Source organism: Mirounga leonina, unplaced genomic scaffold, assembly GCF_011800145.1.
Source record: "Mirounga leonina isolate KUSES-001 unplaced genomic scaffold, KU_Mleo_1.0 Mir_168, whole genome shotgun sequence".
NCBI lineage: Eukaryota > Metazoa > Chordata > Mammalia > Carnivora > Phocidae > Mirounga > Mirounga leonina.
The window spans coordinates 48,682,231-48,702,129 of record NW_023270426.1 but is presented as its reverse complement, the minus strand read 5'-3'; the positions used below and the strand labels follow the sequence as shown (position 1 = coordinate 48,702,129).

Below are 19,899 nucleotides of genomic sequence, written 5' to 3'. Positions count from 1 at the left end.
AGATCTTGGAGTCTGTGACATGAGAGATTGGAGAAAATAGATTGAACTCTCCCACCTCCATGAATTACCCCCAAGATTTTCTCTGAACTTTTAGGGTTTTTTTTTTTTTCTGATTCCTTCAGCCAGAAATAGGGGGATTCTTCTGCATCTTTCTCTGTCTGCATGAGAGTGTTCACTTCGAGATTTGAGGCTACATTGGATTCAGGCTGGAGAGATATTGGAGGTAAAAGAAATGCAGACTTGGTGGTGTGTGAATTATAGTTTTCTTCCCCATTCTACTTTTTTCTCAGGTAGCTGCACTACTTGATCCTCAAGTAGCTGCGTTATCCATTCTGTCCAGGTTTTTACAGTGGTCAGTTGGATAAAAAAGGTATTGTGTGTCTATTCCATCTTACCTAGTACTGGACCCCTGCTACATTTTGAGAATATACTGGACATAAGCCCTTTATTAAATAATGATTTACAAATATTTCCCCTGGTTTGTGGCTTATCATTTCATTCTCTTGAAAGTGTCTTTTAAAGAGCAAAAATGCTAATTTGATGAAGTACAGTGTATCTTTTTAAAATATTTGTACTTTTGAGATCAGATCTAAGATATCTTTGCCTAATGCAAGGTCACAAAGATTTTTTTCTATGCTTTATTCTAGAAGTTTTATAGTGTGAAGTTTTACATTTATGTCTAGAATCCATCTTGAATTCTATATATGGAATGAAATATAGATTTAAGTTCATTTATTTAGATATGGATGTCAAAATGTTTCAGCACCCTTAACTGTAAAAACTACTATTTCTCCACTGACTGCCTTTATACCTTTGTAAAAAAAAAATTAGTTTCCCTATATATATGGTTCTATTTCTGGACTCTATTCTGTTCCATTATTCTGTCTTTTGTGGTAAAATATGCATAATATTTATCATCTTAGCTATTTATAAGTGTATAATTCAGTGACATGAAGTACATTCACAATGTTGTATAATCATCACCATTACCTATATCCAAAACTTTATCATCCTCAACATAAACTCTTTATCTATTAAACAATAACTCTCAAATTATCTCTTCATCCCAGCCCCTGGTACCCTCTATTCTACTTTCTCTCTATATGAATTTGCCTGTTCCAAGTACTTCATATAAGTGGGCTCATACAATATTTGTCCTTCTATGCCTGGATTATTTCCTTTAGCATAAAGTTTTCAAAGTACATCATGTTGTAGAAATACAAAAATTCCATTCCTTTTTATGGCTGAATACTGTTCCATTATATGCATATACTTGGAGATAGTTGAGTTTCTTGGATTTGTAGATTGATGCCTTTCATCAAAATTGGGCCATTTTCAGCCATTATTTCTTCAAATATTCTTTTTTTTTAAAGATTTTATTTATTTGACAGAGAGAGACACAGCGAGAGAGGGAACACAAGCAGGGGGAGTGGGAGAGGGAGAAGCAGGCCCCCCACAGAGCAGGGAGCCCGACGCAGGGCTTGATCCCAGGACCCTGGGACCATGACCCGAGCCGAAGGCAGATGCCTAACGACTGAGCCACCCAGGTGCCCCTCAAATATTCTTTCTGTCCCTTTCTTTTCTTGCCTTCTAGGACTCCCACAATTCATATGTTGATCCATTTGGTGGTGTCCCTCAGGTCCCAGGTCCCTTAGATTCTCTTCATTTGTCTTTTTAAAAATTCTTTGCTTCTGTTCAATTACACTATCTTCACTACTTCTTTTTTGTCTGCTCAAATCTGCTTTTGAACCCCTCCAGTGAATTTTTCATTTCAGTTATTGTAACCTTCAGCCTCAGAATTCTTTTGGTTCCTTTTTATAATGTATTTCTCTTTATTGATATTCTTATTTCATTCATGCATTGTTTTCCTTTGTCCCTGTCTTCCTTTAGTTCTTTGAGCCTCTTAAAAAGACAGTTTTAATGGGGACATTGGAGAGGGAAACAAACCATGAGAGACTGTGGACTTTGAAAAACAAACTGAGGGTTCTAAAGGGGAGGGGGGGTGGGAGGATGGGTTGGCCTGGTGGTGGGTATTGAGGAGGGCACATTCTGCATGGAGCACTGGGTGTTATGCCCAAACAATGAATCATGGAACACTACATCAAAAACTAATGATGTAATGTATGGGGATTAACATAATGTAATAATAAAAAAAATCATCTGCTTATCTCTGGAAAAAAAAAGACAGTTTTAAAAAAGTCTTTGTCTAGTAATCTCAGTGTTGGGGCTTCCTCAGGGTCAGTGTCAATTAATTTTGTTCCTTTGGATGGTCCATACATTTCTATTTCTTTGTATGCCTGTGATTTTTTTGTTATTTGAAAACTGGACATTTGAATCTTTTAATGTGTTAACTCTGGAAATCAGATTTTCTTCCTTCCCCCGAATTTGCTGTTTTTTTTTCTTTTTGTTTTGTTTTGCTTTGGTTTTGTTTTTGATTGTTAAAGGGTGTCTCTGTGTTGGGGATTAGCCAGAGTTGAAAGCTCAAGGTCTCCTCAGGTCTTTTTGAGCCAATGTCTTTCCTTGGGCTTGTGTGATGGTGGCTTTCTAAATTCTTCTATATGTTTATTTGCTTTTGAGTGACCTAATCCTTAAATGTGTGACTCCCAAAACAAGGGAAAGGGTAGGGAAGAAACCCAAACATGTGTCATTCCTTCAAATGCTCTGGAAGCAGCTGTAGTCAATAGGGGTTGAAACAATGGTGGCCAGAAACTGCTAGCCAAGATTTCCCCTGAAAGCTGCAAGCATTTAAATAATGAGAGCTCTGAGATAGTTAATACAGTTCCTGCCAGTACAGTTGTTGTGTACCTAGAGAAAGGGATTCCTGGTGCTTCCTACCCCTCCAGCTTCTCTGAGGTTACTTTCATATAATCTTTTATAAAGTTCTTTCTCAGCTGTCCTGAAAGGAACCAAGGGAGGAAGTATTCACCCCTGGGCCAGTGCTTTAGAGACCAGAAGAGTGTTCCTTAGATCAGACTAATGAGGCAGTGGGAAAACCTGCCCCCCGCCCCGACAAGAATATGGAAAATCAGAAAGATAAAATGTAGACTACCTGGACAACCATGTTGCCTCACTTGAGGATGGACTTCCAGGACCAAAATCCTGGTATATCTGGGTCCTGTTTCCCTTAAGATGAGTCCCCCTTTTCCAGGACTGAGGAGTCTCTATTTTGGTCTATCTTCAGTTGCATGCAGACTACAATTTGGGGCTCGAATATTGAAGGCAACCTTTTTCTGACCCTTGGGAGTGTTCCTTTGTCAAATGCACTTAAAATGAATACAAAGAGATCCCAGTTCTCCAGGGACTGGCAGTTAGATTGAGCAGCTGCCCTTAAATAACATACCTTTAAGTAGAGTGTATGGTCCTCTATTAATGGTGTTCAGTATATTCTGCCTTGATCCTAGAGAGAAGCAATTTTATTGCTTTTTGCCTTTCAGCACATCTGTACCCAGCACATATTTGTTGAATTAATGCATTGGGTGGAACAGTTGGATAGGTTCTCTGTAAGAATTTACTGCTAGGACCCTCATTTGCACCTAATAATCATGTATGCAAATATATGTATGAACTTCTGTAGACTTAAGTATAAGTAGTCCCTAGACAGTGATTCTCAAACCTTGCTACTCATCAGAATCTCCTGAAGAACTTTCCCCAAACGCTAATTCCTATGTTTTAACCATAGAGATTGTTTTAATAAGTCAGGGGTGGGAGCCAGGAATATGTAGTTTTCAAAAAAAAAAATACCTGCGTTATTCTGATAGGCAGCCAGAGTAGAGGACCACAAACCTTTGACTGCCTAAGACAATCTAGTAGTCACAGTAGAGGATATAAAGTGCTTTCTATTATTTAGGGAGATTCTGGGTTAGACATTATAGCATACAGTCAAGAGCAGTAGTTTTGGAGCGTGGAGATTGTATTCCATTCTCAGCATAGTCACTTCCAAGCTGTTAGGCTTAGACAAACTAATCTTTCTGGGCTTTGGGTTTTTTGGTTTTTGATTTTAATAGAATAGGGACTTTACGGTTACCATTAGAATTTATGTAAATCCTTCCTTAGCACAATACCTCTATTACAGCACACAATAAATGTTAGATTTATTCTGGTGTACACATGTGCCACCGGATTAGTTCGTATGCAGAATATACTGAAGTACACCTTCTCCAGTCAGTTCTTTAGGAAACTGGTGGGGGGTGGGTGCTAGTTTTCCGGTACCCCAGCCAAGTGAAGGTCAAAAGCCAACCAAAAATGAGGAGTACTATTGGTACTGGTTGTTTTCCGGGCTCCAAGTGCTGTGCTACACATTGTCCACCAGGGGCCGCTGAAGCCACCTAAGCTCAGCGCGCAAAGGGGAGGCCTCCGCGCGTGCTCACTGGGTGCTGCGCGCGCCTCCGAACCCCTGCGCCACTTTAGATTTCGCCTGCTGTTTTCCTGGTGGCTTCCCCAAACCAAACCTCTGTGGCTGAGTACGGCAGCGCTTCGGGGACAAAAATCTTTCTCTTCTCTGGGCTCGGCCTTGTTAATTGTTCCGTGGTTAAACCGGGCGGCAAGTATTTGGGTCCCCGTTGCGCTGCTATTCAGGAGGTAGGGGGAGGCTGAGCCCGGCGCTGAGTTCGGGCTGACTGGGGCTTGGGCCCAGCGAGTCGGTGCCGCTGCGCGGATGTTGCGATGGCTGATCGGGGGAGGCCGAGAACCTCAGGGACTGGCGGAGGTAAACACCCAGGCGACCCCGCCTGCCCCCGCAGAGGCCGAGCTTGCCCGAGCGGTGGCTTCGGTCTGAGCCCTGCTCCCCGTCCAGACGCCGGAGCCCCAGGCAGAGGCGGGGCCTGTGGGCCTGGAGGCTGCCGAGGGCGTGGTTGGCGTGCGGGGGAGGGGGGACTGGCGCGGATGGGGACACTCTGACCGTAGCCAGTCGGAACTCCTGATTCCCTTAAGACCTCGAGAATTAAATATCCCCTTTTCAAAAGGAGGAAGCTGAAGCTGATACGATTCAACAACAGGTTCAAGAACTAGTCTTCTCCGTACTTAAACTAGCTTCCTTTCAATTATAAAATTATCTGACTTACTAAGAAGCAAACAAGTGGTGACTGCAACTTTCTAGTTTATTAGAATTGGTGGCACTTCCAACAACAACTGATGCTTGCTCAGGGAATGGAAAATCTATTTGATTATTTATTCAACAACAAAATATAAAATTATTTTTAAAAATTAATAATTTGCTTCAAAGTCAAGAAAATTATTTTTTTAATTAACTCCTATTTTTGGTTCCATAGTCACTCTTTCTTCATGGGCCTGAATAATTGGATTGACTGTAATTTACATTTGAAATGTTGAGAATAAAATAATTTTGGAATCTTAAAAGGATTGAGGTCTGAAATTTATTTCGGTTGCCACCCTAGAATTAGAGTTTGTATTTGGATTCCCTTTTATTTATAGGAAATAGTTGTTTTGATTGTTTAAAAAGTTGGGGTTGTGAGTCAGCAGCCTTACTTCTCACTTTTAACTTCCTCATACCTTTGCAATTGAGGCTTACTGTCTATTAAGAAAAATATTTCAAATCAGGTTCATTTCAGATAGGCTGAGATCTTAAACGTTAGGGAATAGTTGTAGATAATTATATATGTGACATGATAATTCTGTATTAACCCAATTATTTGATTAATCATATAATTTCATTATCTAATTCTCCCATGCCTGGTAAACTTTCATTTGAGGGAGGTGGTATACAGTTTTCAAATTTCTCACTTTTGCTTTTCTTTTCAGAACCACCGCTAGAAATGAGATGGTATAAATAAAAAGCACCCCCTCCTTTGGGGGTGATTTTTTGGAGAAAACGTTTATGTATGTTAGGTTACACATTTTTCATGTTAAAGTACTTCACTTGTATACCCATTGTGAATTGTACTTTGTCAGAACCAATGATTTTCCTTAATTTATGCAAGAACTGCTTCTAGTTTTAGCAGTATTTCTCTGCTGGGATGATTTTGCCCTTAGGACGTATTTGGTTATGTCTGGAAACATTTTTGATTTTCAGGATGGGGGAGATTAGATTTCTATTGCATCTAATATGTGGAAACTAGGGATACTGTTGAATATCCTACATAGGATAGTCCTCAACAGCAAAGAATTACCTGGTCCAAAATCTCAATAATGGCAAGTTTGAGAAATTTATCATGAAATAGTACCAGATTTGACTATAGAAAGGGGTTAGTAAGAGCTACCTTACGGAATAGTTGAGTGAATTATATGCCATATATGCTTTGCACAGTGTCTGGCAAATGGGCTGTGACCTAATTCTCTGTAAATGTTAGCAATGATCTTTATCAATATTATTGTCCAAACTTGAATTTATTGAATTTATCAGCTCTGAAAGATTTCATTCCTTCTTTTATTCAGTCAGCAATCATGTATGGAGTGCCTATAATGGTTTGGGCACTATTTTAATCTGTATTTACCCTTTTGACCTGCAGTTTTGTTTCTGTCAAGTTTTAATTGAGAAACACTCGTTCTAAATACTGAATTGGATTGGCCCATTGATTTTTTAGGTCAGGTTTATTGAGGTATAATTTCTTAACATAAAATTCACCTTTCTGCAAATTTATGGTGACTTGAAAATACTAAAATTTATGGCAAGGTGAGATTTCCCCCTCTTTACTTACATTGTTTTTAGTTAACAATCTGAAGAATGATGATCTGAGTTTAAGGATATTTAGATCAGTTCTAACATGATGTGGATTTGTAGTAAGAAAAATGTATGTTAAATTGGTAGTTAGTTGATATTAGGGGAAATAGTATATAGTATTAGAACATGGTATCTCACAGCTCTTTAAATCTTGTATTCTTAGACGTATACCATGCAGTTTTATTTCAGTATGGTCTTTTATCATAAATCATTTAATCTCTTTCTCTTTTGTTTTTCTTATTTTCCCCAATGCAAGAAATCTCCTTTACAGACAATAGGTGAAGAACAAACCCAGAATCCCTACACTGAACTGCTTGTACTGAAAGCTCATCATGATATTGTACGATTTCTGGTGCAGTTAGATGAATACAGGTAAGAAGCTCTAGTTGTCCAATTGCCTACTGTTTGGAAAGAATTTTTAGGGTATCATATATTTAAAAACAACTTCATAATTAATATCTTTTGTAAAAATTTCAAATCTGATCATTACTAACATTTATTAGAAATCAACATCTGCATCTTGATCAAATATGTGCCAAAGTCATTTTTTGCCCAGAAGTCAGGGTGTCATATCTGGTGACTTGATGGTGATTCTTGTTTGAGGTTTTTTTGTTTTTTGTTGTTAGTGCTTAGAAATGTTTTTTTTGTTAGTTTTGAGGAAGGGAATGACTTTAAAATTTGAGTGGGAGTTATGTTAAGGTGAACCTAAATTTGAGAAACAAATATAGGGAATGTTTAACTATGAAGTACCTACTAGGAATGTGCTATTTTTAGTGGAAGGTAAGGTAAGTAATCTGAATGTTTTGTTATTGAGGAAATCCTTTTAAAATGTGCATTATTTACTTCCTTGTCAACATGTTCAGTGTTGTGTTTAACTGCAAATAGAGATGAGGTATGTAGGTCTTAGGACTGTAGATTTAGCTTATTACTGATCTTTATATCTGTTTATTAAGCCCTTATTCAACTAAATGCTTAGTAGCATGTAGCATAAAAACAATTAGAGTTAATTTTGTAACTGTTTAATATTTATCTTCTCTAGAAGCTAAACTTCATGGGGGAGGCATGTTTTTCTTATTCATCACAGTATCCTTAGTACCTGGCACAGTGCCTTACATGTAGCAGGTAATTAATAGATAGTTCTTGAATGAGTGACTCCCCGCACTGTTAAGTGTGCGTGTTGCATGCCATCCTAACTCCCTAACCCCGTCTGTTTTCCCTGTCAATTTTCCCACTTTCATCTCTAATTTTCTCTTTTACCTTTGATACTATCTTTTTTTTTTTTTTCCACTTTTGACTCCATGGGTCACTGCTCTTGTGATTATTCCTAATTCTGACCATCACTTCTAATGTCTATTAACCTTGTTTCTTCTCTGCTTTTTTTTTTTATGTCTTTGGTAATGCTTTTCCCATGTGCAGTGCGAGTGTGACAGCACCTGGAGTTAGGTCAGATTTTACAGGTTAGGGGCATAGTCCTGCACAGCACTTCCCTCACCTCAGTCACCAGCTGCAGTCTCCAGGGGTGCCAGGCCACCCCCCCACACCCTCAGGTTTGATACTTACTAGAAGCACTGACAGAACTTAGGAAAGCAGTATTCTTAGGATTACAATTTTATAAAGGATACAGTCAGGACTAGCCAAGTGCAGAGATGCTTATGACCAGGTCTAGGAAGGCCTCGAATGCAAAGCTTCTGTGTCCTTAGAACATGTCACCCTTTCAGCACATCAGTGTGTATTACCATCAAGGAAGCTCGCTCAAGCTCTGGGTATCCAGAGTTTTTATTGGGGTTCATTACTAGGAATGATTGAGTCATTTGCCACCTGATTGAACTCAATTTCCAGCCCTTCTTTCCCTGCCCTGTCCCCACACTCCAATGCGAGGTTGAGAAGTCAGGTGGCTCAAAGCACAGCCCTCTAATTACATGGTTCATATTTCCTACATGGCTAGACCCTATCCTTAAATTGTCTAGAGGGCCCACCCTGAGTCATCTCATTTGCATAAACTGAGGTGAGGTCTGGGGAGCCCAGCTCCATTCTAGAAACCAGGGACACAATCCAGCCAAATTATTTTACAACAATATGTTCCTCAGCTTTTGCTTGAGAAGATTCGTTTCTTATATATATTACTAGCCTGTCAACATTGTTTTGTTGTGATATGAGCCAGCCAAATAATAACATGTAAACAATAGTATAATAATCTTCAGACTTTTTGGTAGTATTCATTGTTGATATGTTCTGAGACATTGTTTATTTAGCCAGCCAGTCAGTCAGATCTTTGAAACTAAACATTTCTGGAAATATAGGATATTTGGACAGCTAGAGTTTCTTGTTATTTTACCATATTAAGTTGTGAGGTAGGTTTTAAAAAACCCAAATGATTTCTTAGGCCATAAATCACTAATATTTGGGTCTGAAGGAATCCTCAGATCATGTTGTCTGAGAAAGTTAAATAAAAAATATACAATGTACTTTCAGGATGCAATCTTTAAATTTTTATATAGAATAACTCTTAAGATTCCATTTTCATTGTTATCCGTCCTGTGAAATGTCCTGTTGGCTCTTATTACATAGAAGAAGAATCTGCAGAAAAGCCCATCTCGTAGAATAATGATCATTGTGCAAATGCTGATATTTGATTACGTGTTCCCCACAGTGATGCTCCTGTATAAATCAGTTGTTTAATGAGGTAGTAAATGTTCTGTAAACAGTAAAAAATTATAGACAGGTGTATCAGTTCTCTATTGCTCTCTCAAATACCAGCCCAAATACCACTTTCAAACAACCTGCTATTTACTTAACTCACTAACTGCAGGTAGCTACTGAGGGAGGGCTCAGCTGGGTGGGGTACTTTTTTTTTTCCATCTGTGCCCGGATCAGCTGATCTTGTTTAGGTTTACTTAATGCATGTCTGGTCAACAGGTAAATTGGCTGGGGATGTTGGTTCATATTGGTCTCAGCTGGGATGACTGGGCTTTCTCTCTGTATGGTTGCTCAAGTGCTTGTGCACATAGTGATCATGAAGTTCTGATATGAGCGAATGGGCGAACCCTGATGTAAAACTCTTCCCAAGACTCTGTATCATGTTTGCTGCTGTTTCATTAGCCAGAGTGAGTCAGGAGCTTGCACAGATTCAGTACCTGGATAAATAAACTCTACCTCTGGAGGGGAGAAGCGACTAAGTCCTGTTGCTAATGCTGGTGGACATAGGAAGGGAGGATAATTTGTGGCCATGTATGTTACCGATCACAGGGAATCTGAATGCCTAGAAATAGATGAAAAACCTACATTTTGGCTTTTGCAATAAAGTGAAGATTTTACTACATGAGTCACATTTAATTCTTTGTGCTCAAGTCGTTACTGTGTCAAAATTTACATCTAGTTAGATACAAGGTTTTCCTGTCAGTGAAAGACCTGTAGAAGTGTCAATGTGTGTTTGTTTTAAAAAATTTAATTCTGCCCTGAAAAACCCTGAAGGAGTCACTACTGCTAAGGAAGATATAAGAAATCTACATATTATATAAATACTTACTTAAATTAAGAGCATGGCATTTTCATTCTTCATTTAGTAGTTTAGATAATTTAGAATTATCTTTACCATTGCTAATGTACATTATTTGTGTATGGTCAAATTACAGAAATATATATTATACTTTTTGTGTTTTTATTTAATTTTTGTGGGCCTTACATTCTGGTTTTTTGGTCAGCTGTTGTAATCCAGGTTTCACGCTTCAGGTCTTTAGATAATATCATTTTATTGAGAATTTTGCAGAAGGATTTTCTTGTTTTCTTGGCAGCTCGGCTAAAATCAGTGAGTGGAAAATTTTCACAGATTGGTTTTTGAAGATACCAAATAAATCCTGTATAACCTAACAGACAGCTGCCTTTTCTTTTCTTCTTTAGTGTTTTTTGAACATGAAGTGAGGGTCATATTGATTGGGAGATCACTAGAGAAGGCTAAGCCTCAGCAAGAGATTTCCAAAAAATGGACTGTGCTAAAATTGCATGTAATACTCTAGCATTTGACATATTAAACTAAACTGAGTTCATAACACATTTTAAGAATAGTTTTCTTTGTTGCTTATTTGACCATTCCTTGCTCCTCCGGGAAACAGACAAGGTTATGTAGGATGGTGATCATGACTGGAAAAGAATTAGGTGACCCATGAAATGCCAGACTAGAGAACAGAATGTGCCCCTAGAACAGCTGGTCCAGCTGTACATTTACAAGACACTAAACAAACTCATCCAGTTGGATAATTCACTAACAACAAACATTATGTTATATCTTTAAGGAAATATTCTTTTTTTTTTTTTTTTTTAAAGATTTTATTTATTTGACAGAGAGAGAGCACAAGCAGGGGAAGCAGTAGGCAGAGTGAGAGGGAGAAGCGGACTCCCCACTGAACAGAGAGCCCGATGCAGGGCTCGATCCCAGGACCCTGGGATCATGACCTGAGCTGAAGGCAGCCGCTTAACTGACTGAGCCACCCAGGTGCCCCATTTAAGGAAATATTCTTAAGCTAAAATTATCTTTCTCACTGACATTTGGAGAATAGAAATCAGTAGTCAAGGTGATTTAGACCCTTTTCATACCTGAGTTCCCTGCAAAGCAGATAGCAAAATGGAATGAAGCATACAAGTGGTTTATTAGAAACATCAATGAGAGGAAAAGGGAGGAAGCAGGATTAGACAAGAGGAGCTATCTCAGACTGTGGTGTAGATCTGACAGTCTCTCTAGGCCCAGTGGGGAACTCTGGAGGAAAGAATGCTCTTTATAGGAATTCTGTGTTGGATAGAAACAAATGGGACTTTTAACCCTGCCTTGCTTAGTCACTGGCTGAGGGTCATCCAGGAACGTACTTAATTTCCTTTGACTGGGAGCCAGCTGAGATGGTTAGGACTTTGGCTTGAAAGCTGAAATGGACCCTAAAGTGAACAGCTGGAGGCAGGTAACCACATTCCTCAGAGCTGGGCAGCTTCGTCTCTTGAAGGGCTATCTGCAAGATGTATATTGCCTTTCCTATACAAACTGTATCTTGGGATCAGTAATAATCAATGAGAGGAAATTTCTCTTTATAGAAGAATTCAAGCTAGGAAGGATCATGAAATTGGAATATTGTAATTTTGCAACCTCTGATAACAAATTTAGACAGTTTATTGATGGTTGTTAACATCACATGCTCATAAAAGAAAGACTACCAGAAATTACATTTCCTGTTGGAGTATGCGAACTCCCCATGAAATGGCCCTACCAATAAGTCAAATTTAAATCTGATTAAGCCTCTAGATCTATTAATTTACTGGAAATACAGGGGACAGAGGTGCATGTTGAATGACCGCAAAGGAAGGAAGCTAGCAAAATCCAGACTGAGAACTCTATGACACAAATGTTTAATTGCAAGGAGAAAAATAGGAAGAAAGAATCGGTAGAATAGAAGAGACTTCAGAGATACATCAACCACTGCAACTATGAACTTTATTTAGATCCTGCTTCCCATAAACTTAAAAAAAATCCTGAGACAGGGAAATTTGATCCTTGAGTATGTGGTGACATTAAGAAATTAAATGGTAACTTTAGTCCTGATGTAAAGGAGTTCTAAAAGATACATACTGAGATATTGACTGATGAAATGTAGTTACTGGATTTGCTTCAAAATAATCTGCAGAGGGGGTTTTGGGTGTGTGTACAGATGAAACTGTATTGGCCATGAGTTGATAATTATTGAAGAGAGATGAGTACCTGGGATTTTTGTTATGCTGTTTATACTTGAATGTATGTTTAAGTTATCCATAATGAAAAATTGAAAAATGGTATATATTTGATAGAGAGGAAATTAAAATGCCAATTTAAAAGGTATTTTTGTTTCAGAATAAAACTTTTTCTTAGATATTAGGTGCAAGAATCACACAATTGGACCTGAACGTAAAAACTAATAACTGGCAAAAAGCTGGGTTAAACGATGTTGGCTTTGATATACAATCCTAGTGGGATTTCTGATTCTTCATCTTGTGTTAGATAGCCTTATTCACCCAAATCACTGGTACACACCTGGACATCTGCAAGCCTCCCACTCAGATGTAGGCTTCCCTGAAAATAAGAGCAAAGCACAATGTTTCCCCTATAGAAACACATAAATCCTCAGAGAAAACCCTGCAGGGTCCTAACTGAGCATGCTCAGTTCATTCTCATACACTCACTTATTTGACCAGCCAGGCAGAGAGAGGCCAGGGATGTTTCTCTAGTAGTAGAAATTCTTTCACAGAAATTTGAGCTCATGTGAATGGAGGCTTCCCCTGATAGAAGTCCTAGGGAGTTTTGGGTTTCTAATATTTGTAAACTTTGATGTTGTAGTTTAGCTTTCTGTTTGTGATTTGGGGAGGGAAGAATTTACGAAGGGTTTACCTCTCCTAATGACCATGAAAACTGTGTGTGTGTGTGTGTGTGTGTGAGCTAAAAAAGGACCATAGACATTCAGATATTAGAGTTATGTTAATGTATGCATTTTTCTTAAGAAAAAAGAGTTTGATGTTCCAGTAAATCTATTGAAAGGATCAGTGACATCAGTGTGTATGGCTCATGAAAATGCTTTCAAGTTCCCTTCCGCTTCTCTTACAAGTTTCCACATACTTCTCTGATTTTCTTCAAGTAGTTCGAGAATACAAGATAAGTAAAAATCTATTTTAAATGGAAGTTTTCTATTTTTTCAGTGTGGTTGGGTTTTTGGTATTGTACCATTTTTCATTTCTATTGTAAAAAATATATACTATTTTAGTTGCATCATGCATTAGAAAGTACTTGTGGATTAGGTGAGGAGTTAGTTAACCACAGGGATTTTTTGTTTTGCCATAATAATATTCTCTTTTTATTTTTCTAGTGCTTTATGGTAGATATTGAATACAGGAAGTTTTATGGACTGTACCTTTCATTATGTCCTCTAAGGTTATATTTGAATCTGTAGCACCTTTGACCTAATTGAAATAAATTCAAATGAATAAGAACTATTAAATAATAGACTTAGGAATTACTTGTGAAAATATTTTGTTATACAAATCTTTGAAGTTTTGCTGTACTTTTCAGTTCACAGTTGCAAGAATGAGAGTACTTTCTCTGAGATGTTCAAAGGGAAGGTGTTTAAAAGGAATGACTTCTATAAATTGAAAGGAGTACAAATGAGAATTCTCAATGGATTCATGATCTGGACCCTATAACATTACTTAGTAATGTAGACTGAGTTCTTTAAGGGCAAGAACTATTCTACTGATCTTTACATTCAGTATCAAATATATATTATCAAATATACATATAATACATTTAATGCTTAATATATAGTTAGTGTTTAATATTTCTTGAATGAATGAGTGAATCATCAACTCTCATGATAAGTTTAGTTCTCATAATTAGGGTAGGAGAGGATGGAACATTCTAGAAGCTCTGCTATAGGTCTTCATAAAATCATGTTTCACCTTGTTAAACTTCTTTTCATGCATATAGTTTTTGCTGGGTCATTTATTTATTTATTTATTTTTAAAAGATTTTATTTATTTATTTGACACAGAGAGAGAGACAGCTAGAGAGGGAACACAAGCAGGGGGAGCGGGAGAGGGAGAAGCAGGCTCCTGGTTGAGCAAGGAGCCCGATGCGGGGCTCGATCCCCCGACCCCGGGATCATGACCTGAGCTGAAGGCAGACACTTAACGACTGAGCCACCCAGGTGCCCCTTGCTGGGTCATTTAATCATATACACTCAATGAGTGTTTTTGAAGACATGGTTTCAAGTTGAAAGATATATGTTAAGTATGGGACAGGAACATGAAAAGAAAAGGAATTTTTGTATGTGTGTGGTGGGTTTCTGGGTTTTAAATTTTTTTTAATTTTAATTTTTGTTTTGACAGTATATTCATATGTTAATAATGATAAAAGGAAAAATGAGGTTACTTTAATACACTTAATGATTACCTATTTTACAGAGCCCTTGCAACACTTAAATGTTCGCTTATTCATTAATTTATTCATTGAAAAAGCATTTCTTTGGTGTTTTAAACCTCCTAGAGATAATCAGAGATTTGTTGGACTCGAAAATGCCACATCATAAACACCAATAAATATGGCAATTACTGTATTTCATTGATTCTAAGAAGCCTGTTTTTCCCCTATTTTAAGATCTCTGAAATTTGGAGATATCATAAAATTGTTAGTGTCTTTCAGTTATAATTGGCAGTATAGAATGTCTTATACTTGATACCTTAAAGTTGATGAAATACATTTCTAAACAATCACTGAATTTTGAGATCCTGAAGCAAGATCCACATGTAATTGATCTTGACATTTCCCTGTCACCTAGCATGAATCTCACTAAATATATTTTGTACTAATCAGTAAGGAAGCGTTTCTCTTAAAACCTTAGCTATAGACTTGAATCTTTGGATTCTATGAGTTTAGAATGTTTTAAAAAGTTATTACATGTAATTTTAATGCAATACAGCCACAATTCTTCCTTCCATTGAATAGTTTAAACCTTACTGGCATTTTAATTACTCCTTTTTTATAATTCATGACTTCTTTTTAGCAATTACAATGTATCTTACTATTAGGAATTCTTGGGTTGAATTTTCATTTCTGATTTGCAGATGGCTGAAGTGTGTGCTTGACTGATTAGGATGAACTGATTATAGTTTAAGATAAACTGATAAAGTGTAGCTAGTTTTCAATTATCCATCCTAATAGCATGGATAATTGTAATTTGCAAATGATCTCCCAACCCTTTATTCGTTATTTTATGGGTGATACTAATATGTAGCAAAGTTATATTGATTTGCATTTCTAAACTTCATGTTTTCTCTTTAGAGGAGGTAATAACAAATACTGAAATGGCAAAAAAAAGGCAGCAATAGAGAATATATAAGAAAATTGAAAGACCCGAATATCCACCAACTGGGTAATTGACCTCTGAGCAATAAAAAATTGGCTGTGATTTCATGCATTACATTGAGCATTGTTTAGATTTAACTTTTGTTCACTACTGATTAAATTAAAGTTTGAGGTGAAATGCTCTATATCTCATTTCTAAACTCTCAACCGTTCAATCGTCTCTCATTGTGAACTCATGAGATTTAGACATGATAAAACAATAATGAGAAGTTAAAAATCAGAGTTAGAAAAAAGTTCTATGTATTTTAAACCTGCAGTCTTCTAGAAAGGAGAAAAGCAATTATAAGAGTTTCAAGAATCAATAGAAATTGATGTTTTATACCAAAGAAAACTTAAGACCTTGAGTCCTGCCTCCCCACCATCACTATACAAATAAAAAGAAATCAATAGGCCTAGAAACATAAGCTATTAAAGATTGATGTTCAGCAACTAGTTTTGATACTTAGGCATTGTTTCATATTCTGATTCAGAAAAATGTATGTTATTAAATAAGAAATTGTATTTTTAATTTAAAAATATTTTCTTTTTAATCTCCAGATTTTTTATATACTTCATTTTGAAATAAGAATAAATGTTAGGCATGGATTTAAAAAATAATTCTGCATGTGATTTCTTACTAGTTACCTAGGAAGTTCTAAAGGTCCTTCCATCAAAAAGATACATAGTTCTATATTAAAAAATTGTTAACAGACTTTGGTGAGGATGTATTTAACTAATTTCCCATCTCCTGAATAATCTCTTAGCTCCTGTAGTAGGAGATGTAATTGAAGGATTTAGAAATGAATACTGAAATGAGCCAGTGAAGACAGCAGTTACTTATGGGACTCCGAAACTGAGCATGAGAAATTAGAACTTGAAGCTCAGTTTGGAGTTTTAAGGAAATGGCTGAAGTAGTGAGATTTTATGGATCTCATTAGTGGTAAAATTTGTAAGAATTTCCTGATACTCTCAGTAACAAAGTAACTTTTGTGTCTTAGTGTATCAGTTCCCCAGTGATAGACCTGAATGGCTAACAGTGTTTCCTGTAATGAAGACATTCAAGGCATACCCAGATTTTGTGAAACCCACTAACAGTCTTGCAAGGAAGAACACATTTTTAAAATGTCATAGCTCCCAGTGGATTATCATTATTAATGTTATTATTATTATTAATGGTTGTTAACTATAAGGGGCCAGTTATGCACAGTTCATAGCTGGCTTTCTATAATACCACTTCTTTCCTTTTCAAAAAACAAATCTTGAATTTAGGTGAATGAAAGTGATCTGGGAACAACTTTGGATCAATTTTGATTCATTAAAGAATCATTTACAAACTTATATACTACATTATTAATAAATTACTTGACATGGTTATGGTGTGATTGCTGTATACCACGTGTTGGGACATTGCTTGAGAACAGTGCTTTCTTGATTTTACTGTAATGCATTCACTATGATGAGTAATCGTGTACAACAAATTATTTTTCTTGGCATTCTTTGTATCATGGATATCTTCTACTCTACAAAATGTATACGATTGTTCCTTTATGTATAGTGAATGGGAAGTAAAGAGAGAAGCTATAACCGAGTTCATCACAGCTCTTTTCTCATGGCAGGAAATAAACTTTCCTTTACCTTTTTGCATTTCAAACATTTTCACTAAAAAAACAAAACAAAAACCCTCAAAAAACCTCAAAGCTTCCAAACTAAGAACACAGTATTTACATGAAAAGACTAAGAGCCAAGTGGAGCAAAGAGAGATCTTGGCTTTAAATAGTAAAGTTAAAATATCTTTACAGAGAAAATAATAGAAATAATGAACTTATCTAGAGACATGATTCCTTTGTTCCACTCTTGGAATATCACTTCCTATCAATAGGTGAAGCTCTTCCTCAGTTTGGTTTCATATCACCTGTCAGGGTTTAATCATATTTTTAAAGCCAGGAAGGACTTGTCTCCTTCTTTCTTACAGTTTTAGCAGTTGATTCATTGTAATGCTGTGAATGGCTTTAGTTATCTTTGGATCTCAGTACCTGGCATAAAACCTAGAAGGTAGTCCATAATTATTTGTTGAATTAGCTTAACTTAATCAGCCTTAATATAAGTCAAAATACCATTAATAAATTCTGATAGTTCTTAGAAATTTTAGCATATAAATGTCACCAGAAATTTCTTTTCTTTTTACCTTTTTTCTCTACCCAGATTTGCATCTGCTGGTGATGACGGAATTGTAGTTGTGTGGAATGCCCAGGTGTGTATTAATTCTATGTGAATTGTGTAATAAAGACATGACTTTATAGTTGAGTTTGCATTCATAAATGTTATTTGGGTATATACCTGCATATGAGTATACTGAAACTAATTAATACTTGAAAAAGGCTACTTACGATGAATCCATTTATAATGGGGGGGCAATATTTCATAGTAGAGAAAGTTTTAATCTTACTGAACAAATTTAAGTTACCAGCAACTATGTACTGACTCTGAAAATGGATTAAGTGTTGATTTATTTTTGTGGGAGATAGAATTTTTATTTCAAACTTGTACGATAGCATAATGTAATATTCTTCTCATGTTTGACTTTAATAGGAATGTAATAAAAGGCTAATTTTTTTTCAAAAATATTTAAGGCTTCACCAAACTTTTAAGGCTGATCTTTTGATACTCAAATTATTCTCTTTTGAAACATTTATCTTCTCACTGTTACTTGGATTGTTAACTGGTCTGACTCTTTCAGATCCTCATTTCTCAGTGGCTTTGACAGTGATTAAAGCAGTTATTTAACATTATGTTCACCATGTTCATGAAATCCTGCGACCTTGGAAGGATTTGCAATTTATGTTATATTTACATTGGTTCTTTTGTGTTTACTACTTGGGAAAGTCAGTGAGAGACTGATAGCTGAAGACACTAGATAGATAGGAATAGCTGTTGTTGTTAGAGATGGAGTGGAGACTGAGTTTATGAGTGGTTGAACTACTACTCTTGGATGTGTACAGTATATGTATTGTGTTGTTATGCTAACTTTTATTTCCCTCAACAACATTTTAACTTTGGAAATTAGATAACAAATACTTGGATAATGAGGACTCCCTATTTTTTTCCTACAGATTAGTTACTGATTTTTTTATGCTTAATTTATACAATTCTTAAAACCACATGGTATGGTTTTAAGAATATCCCTTTAAATTTTCATGTAAAAATATGCTAAAAATTAGTATTTTCTATTAGAAAATAATTATGGCTACTCTTTCAGTACCTGTTTAGATTCTATTTGATTGCTTAAAGTTAGATTTTAGCATCTAAGTAATTAAAAATGGAATTATATTATTTTCTACATGGTGATTCTTCTAAATGTTGTCATTTAAGATTATTTAAGTTATAAATATGATATGAGCCTATTGAAATTTTTATTGGTATTTCAGACAGGAGAAAAACTTCTGGAACTTAATGGACACACTCAAAAGATAACAGCTCTTATTACATTTCCTTCCTTGGAAGCTTGTGAAGAAAAAAACCAACTGATCTTGACAACCTCTGCTGATAGAACAGTTATTATATCCTTAAATCTGGAAGAAAGTGAAATAGCTATAGTGACCCAAGGGTACATACATTATTAGATTTTAGCCTTTGGGGGCTTGTCTGTGCATTCATTTTAGCAAAAATGATTTTGCTCTAGCCTTTATAATACACTTCTTAAAAGTATTAGGCATCTGAAAAGTATTAGACTGGGAATAGGTTAAAGGCTTATTGTTGATGGAAACCCCATGACTAAAGCTGTTCTTTCCAGAGTTACTATTATATCAAGTCATAGAAAATGGAGAATTTGGGCTTAAAAGTACTTATTTATCTTAGTTTGTAAGAGATATTTAAAGAAACAAAGATGAGTTAGACTGGAGAATAATTTACATTTTTGTTTGTACAGTATTATACAGCAAAAGAAATGTAACGGCCCCAACCCATAAGAACCTTCTGAACATCTGAGCTTGGCAGAAAAGTGAATTACCATATGCTTAGTGTTTAATATTTAGTTTTTAAAAATAATTTTAAAAGAGTAAATTCTCCCCCTCCCCTGTTTTTAGATAAAAATTTAAGGTGTAACAAAATGGTAAAGTTCTCTAGAGAGCACTTATGTGTGCCAGGCATTGTTGTGTTTAACATATATTACATATGTTTTTACGTATATTCCATATTACATATATTAACATGTTTAATTCATATAAGTATTTTTATTCTTAATTAATTCCAGAAAAGAAAAGAGAGGCACAGAGAGGTTAAGTAACTTGCCCTAGGTCATACAGCCACTAGAGGGCAGATG

The 19,899-nt window shown here is 36.1% G+C and overlaps 1 protein-coding gene across 2 annotated transcripts in view; it reads left to right on the top strand.

Moving 5' to 3' along the window:
• Nucleotides 1–4,349: 4,349 nt before the first annotated feature.
• The window catches only part of WDR41 (WD repeat domain 41), a 49,416-nt gene continuing 33,866 nt past the window's right edge, over nucleotides 4,350–19,899 (top strand). The window contains exons 1-4 of one of the 2 annotated variants that reach the window (XM_035014702.1): nucleotides 4,350–4,705; nucleotides 6,933–7,048; nucleotides 17,784–17,832; nucleotides 19,007–19,138. In XM_035014702.1, coding sequence (XP_034870593.1) covers nucleotides 4,655–4,705; nucleotides 6,933–7,048; nucleotides 17,784–17,832; nucleotides 19,007–19,138 — 348 coding nt within the window. In that variant the 5' untranslated portion in view covers nucleotides 4,350–4,654. The remainder of the gene's footprint in view (nucleotides 4,706–6,932; nucleotides 7,049–17,783; nucleotides 17,833–19,006; nucleotides 19,139–19,899) is intronic. The other variant, XM_035014701.1, reaches the window with a different exon arrangement.